We start from the raw sequence: 13,804 nt of genomic DNA on the forward strand, positions 1-13,804 counted from the left end.
CTGTGATATTATTGCGACCGTAGGTCACAGTTTTGACACTGTGGTTCCCCTACAACACCACTGTGACATCACAGGTGACATCACAGTGATGTCAGATACTCAGAGCAGGGATCTCCATATATGGGCATAAAAGGGTTGTATGTATGATGTCAGACGACAGAATCCATATGTGGCCAAGACAGATGGCGCGACCTCGCTTTCCTCCCTTATGCCTCATTCACACTACAGATATATAGTTGAACGTTTAGCTTGGTAATTCAATGTAATCTCAATGTAAACCAGCTTTAAAGCTTTCAGTGCTTTGTTCTTTGTGTGTCCTGCATCTTTAAAGCTGGTTTCCATTGAGATTACATTGAATTACCAAGCAAAACGTTCAACTATATATCTGTAGTGTGAATGAGGCATTAGTGTGTGTGTGTGTGTGTGTGTGTGTGTGTGTGTTTTCGTGCACGCGTGCGTGTGTGTATGCTGGTGTGTGTGTGTATGCTGTGTAGGCCTAGCTCTGGTCCACACCAATGCAACTCCAATTGCAACCATGATTATCCCCAAATGGCATCGCATCGGTCTGCCCAGACCACTGTCTGCAACAGGTCAGCCCAGACCACTGCAACAGAGTCTAAAATTGTTTTGTTGCAAGGAGTTACATTGGTGTGGACTGTTGCTAACGGTCATTTATAGGCTATTAATCACACCTGTCAATATGTGTGTCCCATAAGTGCTCATTGAAAGAAGCATTCATTATTTCAGTGCTGCAGCAGTCAATGCGATCATTGACTGCATATTGGAACACTATCAAAATGAAGCTGATAAATTGGCACTCTCTCCTGATTTTGCAACCCACTTATAAATGTATGTTGTGTTTATTTAATATTTAAGAGCTGGCGAAACGGGGAGACCCTGTTATCAAACAAACACAACGCAATGATACAATATCACAATAGTTAGGCCTATAACAGTTTAACAAAAAAAGAAGAAACAAATATTGTTTTGTTTTAACCCAAAAATATAACTTAAGCCTATTTTGAATAATTGAATTTAACTACACGTGTTCTACCACAACTTTCAAATGGATATGAAACCATATTATAATAGCCATAAATGATAACTCTTGTCGAGTACTTTTTCTCTCTAAAACGTCTTCAAAATAAAAGTAGGCTACTCTACACGATTTATAATTCATGTCTAATATTATATAATATGACAAGAGCTGACTTCAAGTCGCAGTAGCAATTATTATTGGTCGAGTAGCCACACGCAGGAAATGGAATGCCGCATGCAGCGACGAGTCATGCCTTCCCTGGGGGTTAGATCATCCATCCATCCATCCATCCATCCATCCATTCATTCATTCAACCTTTATTTATTCTCGAAAGACATTGAGGTTACCCTCAAGTAAAAGTATCAATACTGCAATATAGAAATACTCCATTAAAGTAAAAATGTACTTGAGTAAAAGTACACAAGTATTGGTATCAACATGTACTTAAAGTACAAAAAGTAAAAGTACTTTTTTGGCAGAGTGTCCTATTTCAAGTTTACAAATGTATAAAAAATATTTTTGAAAATAGCAGATCTACAGCTATTTTTAAATGGCCGAAATATATGTGGTAAAGTACAATCAACATTATAATAACAAGTTACAGTAGCCCTATAAGTAAACTTAGTTACTTTACACCACTGTGATAATTATGTAATATCACAGCTATGCTATTCTATGGCTGACGTGAACATATTCTTTGGATGCTAGTCTTACCTGGCACTGCTGGCAGCCCAGCGACAAACCGTGGCCATTCCCATTCCCAAAGATAAATACGACCAGTAGAGCCAGCAGCACGGTGACCACGAACAGATAGCCCCAGACGATGAAGCGCGTCAGCTGCACCAGGCGCGCCTGCTGCGCGTAATGCTCCCTGTCGCCTAATCCCTCTTCCACGCGATCCTGCATCATGGGAATGTGATCCATGTTAGCCCTATTGTAAAGAGCCGGGTGTCGTAGAGAAAGTGATCCGGTGCAGCAAAGCAGTGAAAGTGGAGTATAACTTCCCCACTCCCACAGCGCCAGCATTTATACACGTGTTGTTGTGTTGAGTCGCCCACGTATTTAAATGAAGCCCCGTCGAGAAAGAATACAATGAATGAATGAACTTCCTCTTTGGAGCGTCATAATACCGTCTGTATCCAGTTTCTCACTTTCTCACACACACACCCACAAGATCAAACCGCACGCCGTGTCACGCACGCAAGGGCGTCACAAGGGGGGGGGGGGGGAGTGGGACTGAGTTACTAGGGTCCAAGGTGGAGGGGCCTTAACTATTTTATACTTTAGCTGTTGAAAAATAGCAGATCTACAAGCTCGCAGCGCGGCACTGATCTGCTATTTTTTGAAACGTCTGAAAATGTGTGCAAATCTTTGGAACTAAATGTTTTGAGATGGGGGTCCCTGGCCAAATACATATCATTTTGGGGCCGGTCCTTCCTTGACATCCAATCCAATCCAATTTAATAATAAAAAAATTCAAAACACATAAAAATCCATAAAAGCAGCAATTAAAAAACAGCTGTCAGCAAGGAGATAAAATAATGCAACATAAAATAAAGTAAGATAATAAAAATTATATTAAAACCCAAAGCAGATAAAAACAGCAGTGAAATCAGCAGGAGAAAGCTAAAGTATTTGTACCCAGGGCCCAGAATTTGGTGTGACACCCCTGCCTGCACACACGCGCGCACAGTGTGTGTGTGTGTGTGTGTGTGTGTGTGTGTGTGTGTGTGTGCGTGCGTGTGCGTGTGCGTGTGCGTGTGCGTGTGTGTGTGTGTGTGTGTGTGTGTGTGTGCGCGCGCGGGGCGGAAGGGAGGAGCGCTCACGGGAAATCATTCACAACACTGGCATAGCCATCATCACACACCTGCTTCAACAGGTTGGTTTATCTAATCTTGTACACATGATCGGATGTTGATTGTTTGTTGTAGACAGAGTGCGGAGGTGAAGTTGGCTAGAGGCCTATACTCACATTAGGAAAAGTACCAATGTATCACAACGCAGAAATACTGTTACAAACGAGTAGTTCACCCCCCCAAATTACATTTTTTTGGGTACATTTATTGTAATCAATTTATTGTCTAATATAGCAAAGCTAGAAATACAAAGAAATATGATTGAACTCAAGTTTAAGACTATAAGCCCATACACTCACTCACCTCCCCTTTTCCACTGTAAATATCTGCTTCTGATTATTTGATTCACCTTTCATGTTATAATTGACGTTATCCTATGCAAAGTACTATGTTCTATCCGTCTGTCTTTCAATGTTATGAGATACATAAAGTTGTACCAGTGGTTTGTATGGTCATGAAACTGTACTTTTTCCTATGCAACCTTCTAATAAATTCTTCAATCAATCAATCAATCAATCAATCAATCAACCAACCAATCAATCAGTAGAGTATAGCCTAATCAATAGAGAGAGAGAGAGAGAGAGAGAGAGAGAGAGAGAGAGAGAGAGAGAGAGAGAGAGAGAGAGAGAGAGAGAGAGAACATTTTGGGGGGTGAACTACTCCTTAGTCCAGTATTCAACATTTATTTGAGTAAAAATATAAAAGTATTTAGATTAAAATATACTTAAGTACTGAGAGTAAAATGGGCTACTCATGCAGAATGTCCCATTTCACAAGTTTCCAAATAACAATGCAAATATAGGCTTACAGCTGAAGTGGTTTAGTGTTTTGTAATAATAATCACAATCTACAATTCTAGTAACTAGTAACTTAAGTTTTAATAGAATTGTGGTGAAGTAAAAGTTGTGTGTTCTGATGAAGGTCGAAATGACCGAAATGTCGAAATAAGGTACTTTTGTTTTTCTCTAGTCCCCTTTGTTGATTCCATTATCAGAGATCCCTTTTTGATACTGTATATGCATTTTTGTCCTATGCACCTGGCAACTAGCCTTTGAGGTGTGCATAGACTTTTCTTTAAAAAAGAAATTGTGAAGTAAAAGTAAAAATAAACTAGAAGCAGTGCTCTTCCGAGCACAGGTCTCCACCAGGCCACACAAATCGGCCTGTTATAGCGCCACCATGAGGCTGATTTAGAAAATGTGGGGCAGAGGTTCTGAATTAGCATCCAGGGAGTGTGTGTGCTCAGTTTGGCAGCGATCGGGCCAACGGCGCCGGAGATTAGCTGGTAACAACCAGGCCACACAAATCGGCCTGTTATAGCGCCACCATGAGGCTGATTTGAAAAATGTGGGGCAGAGGTTCTAGATTGGCATCCAGGGAGTGTGTGTGCTCAGTTTGGCAGCGATCGGGCCAACGGTGACTGAGATTAGCTGCTCACAAACTGCGAGGACGCACGCACAGACGGACGGACGGACGGACGGACGGACGGACGGACGGACGCACGGACGCACGGACGGACGGACGGACGGACGGACGGACGGAGGGGAAAACATACTCTCCCTCAGCCTTCGGCTGGTGGAGACAATGAATCCTCTGAGGTGTAGTGGGGTAGAAGTATTGAAATGTTTAAATACTGAAGAAAGTATAAATACCTCAAAATTGTACTCTCAAGTTCAGTACTTGAGTACATGTACTTAATTACTTTACACTAGGGCATTCACGAATAGTGATTTTTAGTATTCGAATTATTCGACCTCAAAGTATTTGAATAGTCGAATATTTGACAGGACTGGCAAACATTGTGAAACAAGAATTGACACAGTCAATATATATGCTGGTGAAATGGTGGGTTAAAAAGGCAGGGACTTTGAACAGTGTATCCAGAATGAGTCAGGGGCAAACAGAGCAATAATAAGAAATAGATGAGAGGTTCATAGTTTTTTGTTTGTTTTTTATTGAAAGAGTTGAGCAGGATCAATGTGCAGTGAACAAGACAGTTGTATATTGCAGTGAACAAGAGAGTTAGTAGTTGTAAATGTGCATAGAGGCATGTCTAGTGGTGGTGGGAATGTATCTAGTCTTGTATTGTTAGAGTAATGGAAATGGGTTCATGATCGGAGTAGTAGCTAGTGTGCACTGCTATGTTTGTGCAGGTATGTTGTGGAGTTAATCTTGTGTAAATTTGATCAAGGCATCTGCCATCCATGTGTGTGGATGTTGGGGGCTGGATAGTTGGGTGGAAGTTGTGGTCTTCTAATAGGAGTTTCAATGGATGTTGTGGGCTTTGTCTTTGGCAGAAATTAAGGTCTCCCATTAGAACATGGGATTTTGAATCTTGTTGGAGGAAGGTGGGCAAGATATGGAGGAAATCGTCATGACAAAGTGTTGATCTATAAACATTGGTGACTGTTAAGTTGTCAGAGGAAATGGAGGTTATTTGAAAAGTTTCGTGTGTAGCTTTATTTAACAAGGCAAAGTTTGAAGGGAAGTAGGTAGCGATCCCTTTTCCGCGGCCTGCATTATTGAAGTGTTTCTGTTTGTTGTGTAGTGTGTAAATGTCTGTGGAATGTGGAGTTGTTGGGAGCCAGGTTTCTTGTAGCAAAATTAGGTGTGCTGACATGACTTCATGGTGGGCTTGTATGTGATGTATGTGATGTATGTGAGCTGGTAGTGAGCGGACATTGAGGGACATTATTTGGATAGTGGAAGGTGACTTCTGTTTAGGTAGGCTGATGTCAATGTTTTCGAGTCGCTGTAGTTCTACAAGAGCATCTGTCCATGGACCCAAGTTGTTGATATCTGTTGGTAAAGTATTGATTATGAATAACTGTGACAAGTGTGTGTGTGTGTGTGTGTGTGTGAGTGAGTGAGTGAGTGAGTGAGTGAGTGAGTGAGTGAGTGAGTGAGTGAGTGAGTGTGTGTGTGCGCGCGTGCGTGCGTGCGCACTGTGTGTGTGTGTGTGTGTGTGTGTGTGTGTGTGTGTGTGTGTGCACTGTTCCAGCAGCCCCCCCCAGTCCTTTCCCCTAGAGCCCAGAGGAGTGCCCCTTTCTCCCATTCTCTCATAGCCTGGGGTAAACTGCCCTGCAATTGGCCCTTAACATTAGCCAATCCTACTTACTAGTTCGGTTACCATGTGCCATGGTTCAGCCAATCCGGACTAGGTCCTCTGAAATCAGAAGGTGGTGAGGATTTGCAAGGAGATGTATATGCTGGCTGTCACCAGCATAAAAAGCCGATCTACATGCTATTTTCACAATATTTATCTGTGGAACCGAGTCACATTAATACCTACAATTCCAAGTGCTTGTCAGGGTGGGGGTCCCCAGTTCAAATATGTTTATTTTGGGGGTCACGGCCTAAAAAGGTTTGAGAAGCCCTGGTATAGAGCATTAAGAAATTCATCCACCAGGGGCATTGACAACTAATTTTTATGACTTCCTATCTAGCCAAGCTTTATAAACTATATATTTTTTAAAGAGAAAACAAAAAAAAAAAATATATAAGCCCATATTCGACTTAGGTGAACAAAGTCGAATAATGACTTTGATATTTGAATATTTGGTGAATGCCCTACTTTACACCACTGTATCTTGCACATCAGACTTTATTGTTTGGTCCGTCTCACCGTCTGCCTCCGCGAGACCACGACAAGCTGCTTCATGTGGGCATCGTGGAAATCAGCGTAACAGAAAACAAGTTCAGTTTAACAGTTAAACCCATTTTATTTGATAACGTGTGAGGAGTTGAGGACTAATATTTACACCATTTTATTCTCTTGTCTTGAGCGCAACAATTGGGCGTCTGTCTGTGGCATGTTTCCAGCAGCTGAATACATGGGGAAATGTCATTTCTCCTTTTGCACAAAGTAGTGCATTGCAAGATAGAGGGCGCCAGATCCCTTTTAGTCACACCCTACCACTACTTCCTGTTCATCCACAGAGCATTGATTCTAGTTGTTTTCTCCATTAGATTAAAGCGCTTTCTTTTCACTTTTTTCAACTTTTATTACTTGTCAAAATACATTTTATTTGTCTGCCTCATCTTTTTACCATCCCAAGTAATAAAAGTTGAAAAAGGTGAAAAGAAATCTAATGGAGAAAACAACTAGAATCAATGCTCTGTGGATGAACAGGAAGTAGTTGCAGGGTGTGACTAAAAGGGATCTCTTGCCCACTATATTGCAATGCACTACTTTGTGCAAAAGGAGATTTGCTAGTGGGGGAAAAAAAAGAAAAAGAAGAAATGCTGTGGAGTGATCATCACCACAATTAAGCCCCTTCCAAGGTGAAAGGTCCAAAGTCCGTGAGTGTCAGTGTGTACGTCGTCTTCTACCTGTACAATAATAATAACGCTACTATTCACATTCATCTGTACAATATCATTATTTACAGTGATCACGTTGGGGGAAAAGAGCCGGTACCTGAGGAGTGAATTCCATCGTCTACCCCCGCATCTACCACATAGCAAAAACAAATAAGAGGCTGGCAATGTGTCAACGGTAGTTCACAAACAGCAGATTTCAAAAGATTTCACCAATGCCCAGGGTTAAATTGCTATTAAGTTATAAAGTGGATCGCTTTTACACAAAATTGACGTTTTTGCCTTCTTCAAAATTTTAGTGTGACAACACTGATTTCAAGGCTACACTAGGTGACCATGTATAGGTTGGTTTCACTTCAACGTTTTTTTACTACCTAGTAGGGGTGTAACGATATTTGCAAAAGCAAAATATTGCATCGTTTGGCTTTGTATCGTATCGTTTCATAATTCAGATAATCGGTATCGAATAGTTTTGCAATGCAAATAATCAATTCTATGGAAACGGTATCTGCCCTTGTATTTAGCAATTTTAAGAGGGAAAATGAAAAAGAGGGGTCTAATTACTTTTCCTTTCCATATAGCTACTCTTGGTCTATCTATCAATAAATGTGTGTAGCAATTTTAAGAGGGAAAATGAAAAAGAGGGGTCTAATTACTTTTCCTTTCCATATAGCTACTCTTGGTCTATCAATAAATGTGTGTAGCAATTTTAAGAGGGAAAATGAAAAAGAGGGGTCTAATTACTTTTCCTTTCCATATAGCTACTCTTGGTCTATCAATAAATGTGTGTAGCAATTTTAAGAGGGAAAATGAAAAAGAGGAGTCTAATTACTTTTCCTTTCCATATAGCTACTCTTGGTCTATCGATAAATGTGTGTAATCTGTGTTCATGTCCAGGTGCAGGTTTGTCCATGTGTTGAAATATAATGTCAATGTATTTGCAAGAGAATCAGTGTCATTTATATCCATAATAATAGATTTTTCCCTTAAAAGACCTGCACTATTAGCACGTTTCACACAGATTACATTTCTTTGCTAAATAGTTACAATATCGATTTTAAATCATTTAATCCTATCGTATCGCCATGAATGAACAAATATCGTCCATGTATCGTATCGTCAACCATGTATCGTGATCGCTATTAAATGTAATGTTACACCCCTACTAACTAGAGTCATATTTATACATTACACATACACAGTGAAATAATCAGTGTTAATTTAACTTGGGGGGAGTTAAATGAACACAGGATTTTATTGTGTAAGCTGGATCATCTAAAGTTTATAAACCAATCTATACATGGTTTAATTATGGGTGGAGTTAGACTACTTGTTTAATCAAATTGTTCAACAACTGCTGTTGAGGTAAATGGTAGATTAGATCTCAAGACTGGATCAAAATGTATCGGTGGTTTGTCATTAGCAACAAGTCACTGACCCGAAAAGGTACAAACACTCCTCTTTAACCCTTTTAGGCCTAGAATTATTGAATGCTTTAACCAGTGAAAAATAGCAGATATACAAGCTCACAGCGCACTGCGAGCTTGTAGATCTGCTATTTTTGGAAAAAGTCGTGAAAATGTGTGCAAATCTTTGAATATATGTATTTTCAAAGCAAACGTTTGTAACTCAAATTTAGCTTCTGGGTGGTCCCTGGAACTAAATATTTTGAGATGGGGGGTCCGTGGCCAAATAAATATCATTTTGGGGGTCCTTCACATGAAAAGGTTTGAGCACCACTGACACTGTCTCAAGAACAGACTAACTGAGCTCCAGTTAAGCGAAAAGGACCTTCTTTGACGATGGCCAGCCAGATTGCTGACATAGAAACCTAGGTACAGTATTTAAAAAAAAAACCTTAGAAGGATTCAAAAGACACTTATAGAATCAGGTCAAAATTCTAATTTTCACGATTTTTCAAAAATAGCAGATCTACAAGCTCGCAGCGCGGTGCCGCGCTGTGAGCTTGTATATCTGCTATTTTTCAATAGTTAAAGCATAAAATAATGATACACAATAACGTGTACCCGTTCAGAATGGGTTTTAATACTCAAGATAAGGTTAAGGTATTTATACGCCTAGCAACTTATAGACCCATCATAACATCATAAAAAGCAATAAAATAAAAGAATGAGGTCATGAATTGCCTTCGCCAAGCAGCCTTAATTCCCCCCTCTATTACTCTCACAAAGACACACATACTGTACACGAAAACATATCGCCCGATTAAATTACCATTCAATAAGCACGTAAAAGGTAAAAACACCATGAAAAAACACAACACAGGTGCAGCATTTCTCCCAAGAATTAAAAACGTGAAACAATAAATAAAACGGAATACAAATTAATTAAATAACAATCATTGTCTTCCATTGAAGACCACTGTCCAATGTGATCGAGGTTATAACTTAAAACCGTTCATTAGTCCCACTGAAAACATGTTGAAATGTTAGGATCACACCACGAGTTATTTTGTGTCCACACAGAACCGTGCAGGAATCAATGTACCAGCAAAACAGGTACATTCTATCTAATCCCTGCTTATTAGAGTTGTCAATTACTGTACCTACCAGATCTGGAATAGCGCCCTCTGCAGGACACAACAGAAACAACAAACTATTCTCTTTGGGTCCATTTCTGCTGATCTATTTTAATTGAGAATATCTTGTATTTTTAATAGCAAAAAAACAAACAAAGGGCCATTTATTTTTTGTTGCCGTCACATACTAAAAAGAGAGATGCTTCTCTTCTTCTTCGATCCATCCCTAATCTTTGATCCCACCTGCTTTGTTCTCCTGGGTTCGTAGTGTTCTGAAGCAGCCACAGACGAGCTGGGTGGAGTTAAAGCAGTTGTTAATGCGCAATGGAGCATTGTTGTGTGGGTTTTCTTCTTTTTTCGTTTTGGTACAATCCAGCAGCTTTGTGGAAATTGTGGTGACCTCCAATATCGAGGCTAACACACTACACAGGGTGGGGGGGCAAGGTGGGGTCTCAGGGACGCGACCGCACGTTTACCAATGAGTCTGTGCACCTTAAGCTAGATGCAGAATAGGACCCAAATTTAGAGTGAACTTTTTAAACTCAAATCTTTGCTTCTGGGGGTCCCTGGAACAAAATACTTTTCTTCTGGGGTACCGTGGTCAAATACATATCATTTCGGGGGTCCTGACCTTGACATGACAAAGTTTGAGAACCACTGATAGCAACATTACGTTTTTTTTAAGAAAACTGTGGTCAGTGGTTAAGGACCCCCAAAATATGTATTTGGCCGCGGACCCCCCATCTCAAAATATTTTGTTCCACGGATGGACCCCCGTCGCAAAATATTTCGTTCCAGGGACCCCCAGAAGCAAAGATTTGAGTTAAAAAACAGTTCACTCTAAACGTGGGTCTGATTCTGCATCTAGCTTAAAGGGCCAGTTCACCCCTGGGACAACCAGATCTTATTTTATTGTTGTTTGGGACACGATCAACACAATCCTGAGTTATTTTTTGTGTTCGATCTGTGTTTTGAGATATTTTAGTATTTCAGAATGAACGATGATGCATTTTGCATCATATGATGCAGCATGATGAGTCATATGATGCAAAATGCATCATCGTTCATTTTTAAATACTAAAATATCTCAAAACACAGATTGAACACAAAAAATAACTCAGGATTGTGTTGATCGTGTCCCAAACAACAATAAAATAAGATCTGGTTGTCCCAGAGGTGAACTGGCCCTTTAAGGTTCACAGACTCGTCGGTAAGCGCGCGTTCGGTCGCCTCGGGGGACGCCGCTATAGCTAGGCCTTGTAGCAGTTGTTGCCCTGCGTGGTGAGGGCCAGCTGGCCGTTGGGCGCCACCTCGTTGGCCTCGTCCTCCAGCAGGCCCGACACGTCGGCGTTGGGGATGCTGTCGTGGTAGCTGCTGAAGCTGATGTTGTCCTCCTTGAGCTCGATGGTCCAGAAGGGCGCGTTGAGCTTGCGGTTCTGGTACTCGCGGTACGTGTACACGCCGCCCACGAAGCCCAGCAGCAGCAGCACCACCAGGATGATCACGGCCAGGATGACGATGTTGAACTGGGTCCAGGACACCTCGGTGCGCGCCGCCGTGGTGTTGTCCGTGGGGCTGCCCGCCGGGCTGGTCAGCAGGGTCTGGGCGGTGGTGGAGGAGGTGGAGGAGGCTTGCCGTGGCACAGTGCTGGTGGTGTTGGTGGTGGTGGTGCGAGGGGAGGCTGAGGTGGTGCTGGCTGTGGTGGGCGGTTCGCTCGTGGCCGGGGACGATGATGTGCTGGATTTGGGGGGCTCCGTTGTCGTGGTCACGCCTGCCGGTGTGGGGAGGATCCGTGATGCTGAGTGGTAAAGAAAGTCACAAAGTTAGGGCCGAATTGTTAAAGACACGATTTGTATGTACAGTATACCAAGGGTCTTCAACAGGGGGTCCTCAGAGTTACTACAGAGGGTCCTCCAAATCTTTGTGTGATAGAAACTCTTTTTCTCCTTTTTTATATTAACTATTTGAACCCTAGCGTCCATATTCTGAAAACTTTAGCCAAAAAACTGCCGATCTACAAGTTCACAACGCCTCGCAGCGAGGTTTATTAAGTATGGACAGTTCAAGACAAGTGGTTAAATATATGAAAACACAACACAAATTGACATGAATCCAAAATACGCTGATGATTGTGCTGTCCAACAATAAAACTATGGAATCTATGAACAGGTTGTGGGGGTCCCTGCTTCATCTTTCTCTCAACTAAGGGGTCCTTGGCCTGAAAACATTGAAGACCCCTGCAGTATACCATTTCCCACATATTCCCACACTCTTCAGATCATTGCGTCGTCAAAACCCCTCATTATCGAACAGACAGCCACGGTTTAAACCATTACCTGTACGGCTGCAGTTGTGGGCAAGTGCATCGCCGGTGAAGCCAGGGGCACACAGCTGGCAGTGAACCCCCGTGGTGTTGTTTCCACAGCGGAGGCACTGCCCTGTGTCCGCGTGGCAGAGCTGGGCAGGGCCCTTGGGGTCTGCGTTCCCATTGCACTCACAGGGCACGCACTTGCCGGCCGATTTGTAGAACCCGGCGCTGCACTCGTCACACCTCGAACCGCTATACGGGGGAAGGCACTGGTCGCATACTGGGAAGCCGTCAGAGTCTGTATAGAAGGGGAAAAAAAAGACACATGAGAAAAGACACACTAAAGGAAATGGGATTCATTTCTAGGCCTAAGGCAGTGGCGTCAGTTCAGCAAAAGCTAGGGTATGGCAAAGATGGGAGTCCTCATGGAAAATAGGCATTACATTTTGGATAACACAGTTCTATTGTGAAAATAGCAGATCTATATGCTCACAACGCCTCGCGCTGCGAGGCGTTGTGAGCATGTAGATCTGCTATTTTCTAGGCCTAAGGCACTATGTTTTGAGGATACATTCACCATTCGACAGGCCTGGCACCTGTGGCTCTAAACATGTATGTACGCTATGCTGTAGTGTAAGGCCTGGTTGCAGCAGCTGCTGTTGCTATGTGAAACCTTTGGCTAAAGCACTCTAGGTTAAAATGTTACAACCTTCCTTTACTGGTTGCTTGTCTGGGTCAGCTAGAAGCATATTAGTCATCCTGAGTCATCACTAGCTTCACCACTAGATGGCTCCAGATCACAGTGTATACTGGCAGGGGAGAGATGTGAATTGTAGGCAGATGTGTGCGTGTAGATCGGCTATTTTCAGCAAAGAGGTTTTGTGTAGGGGGGAAAAAGAGCAGACTAATTACAGAGTGAAAGGTCAAGTTTATTAAGTGTTGACAGTTCAAGTGGTTAAATATCTGAAAACACACATTGACATGAATCTAAAATACACTGATGACCGTGCTGTCAAACAATGAAACTATATGGACTCTATGAACAGGTTGTGGGGGGGTCCCTGCTTCATCTCTCTCAACTAAGTGGTCCTTGGCCTGAAAACGTTGAAGACCCCTGATTTAGATGTTGTGTACTCCTCTCTGCAGCCCGTCTGCTCTCAAAACACTCTCCCACATCCGCAGAGCTTAGACGCACAGAAATAGATTCTAAGGTCCTACTAGAATAATTGATCCCGATGTCCGATCCCTTATTATAGAGGATCGTTATTCTTCATTATCATCACATCAGTGTCCTCTCGGGGGTCAGCTTTCTACTGAAGCCTCCGGTCATGGTAATGTGATGCCACATTGCTCCGTGTCATGACCAACAGGGTCTCTAATACCACAACACACTGCACTGCACCATGCCCCCTGTGGGCAATGTTTATTCAGAGCAAGGGCACCAAGTACAATAATTACAATTTACAATTTAGGCATTTAGCAGACGCTCTTAATCCAGAGCTTACAATAAGTAAGGTAATACATCAAACAATAAGCAAGCTAAGACATCAATACATCAACATCAATACATCAAATACATAGAAATATCAATCTAGAAAAAATAATGTAGCCTGTCCTAATCAATAAAAAAAAGCATGTAAAAACCTAAAAATTAAAATGCTATCTAGCTTTCATGTATGGTCACTGGGGGATGGCAAGTGCTACAGTAAGTGCTATGGGCCTAGGTGGAGTCTGAAGAGGTG

At 42.1% G+C, this 13,804-nt stretch overlaps 1 protein-coding gene across 1 annotated transcript in view; it reads right to left on the reverse strand.

Moving 5' to 3' along the window:
- Positions 1-8,794: 8,794 nt before the first annotated feature.
- The window catches only part of LOC308296110 (multiple epidermal growth factor-like domains protein 9), a 46,721-nt gene continuing 41,711 nt past the window's right edge, over positions 8,795-13,804 (reverse strand). The window contains exons 5-6 of the mRNA XM_080739239.1: positions 12,091-12,360; positions 8,795-11,552 (exon numbers count right to left, since the gene is read on the reverse strand). Of these exons, the coding sequence (XP_080595365.1) occupies positions 11,005-11,552; positions 12,091-12,360 (818 nt within the window). The 3' untranslated portion in view covers positions 8,795-11,004. The remainder of the gene's footprint in view (positions 11,553-12,090; positions 12,361-13,804) is intronic.

The sequence above is a fragment of the Nannobrachium achirus genome (assembly GCF_963921795.1).
Source record: "Nannobrachium achirus genome assembly, chromosome: 12".
Lineage (NCBI taxonomy): Eukaryota > Metazoa > Chordata > Actinopteri > Myctophiformes > Myctophidae > Nannobrachium > Nannobrachium achirus.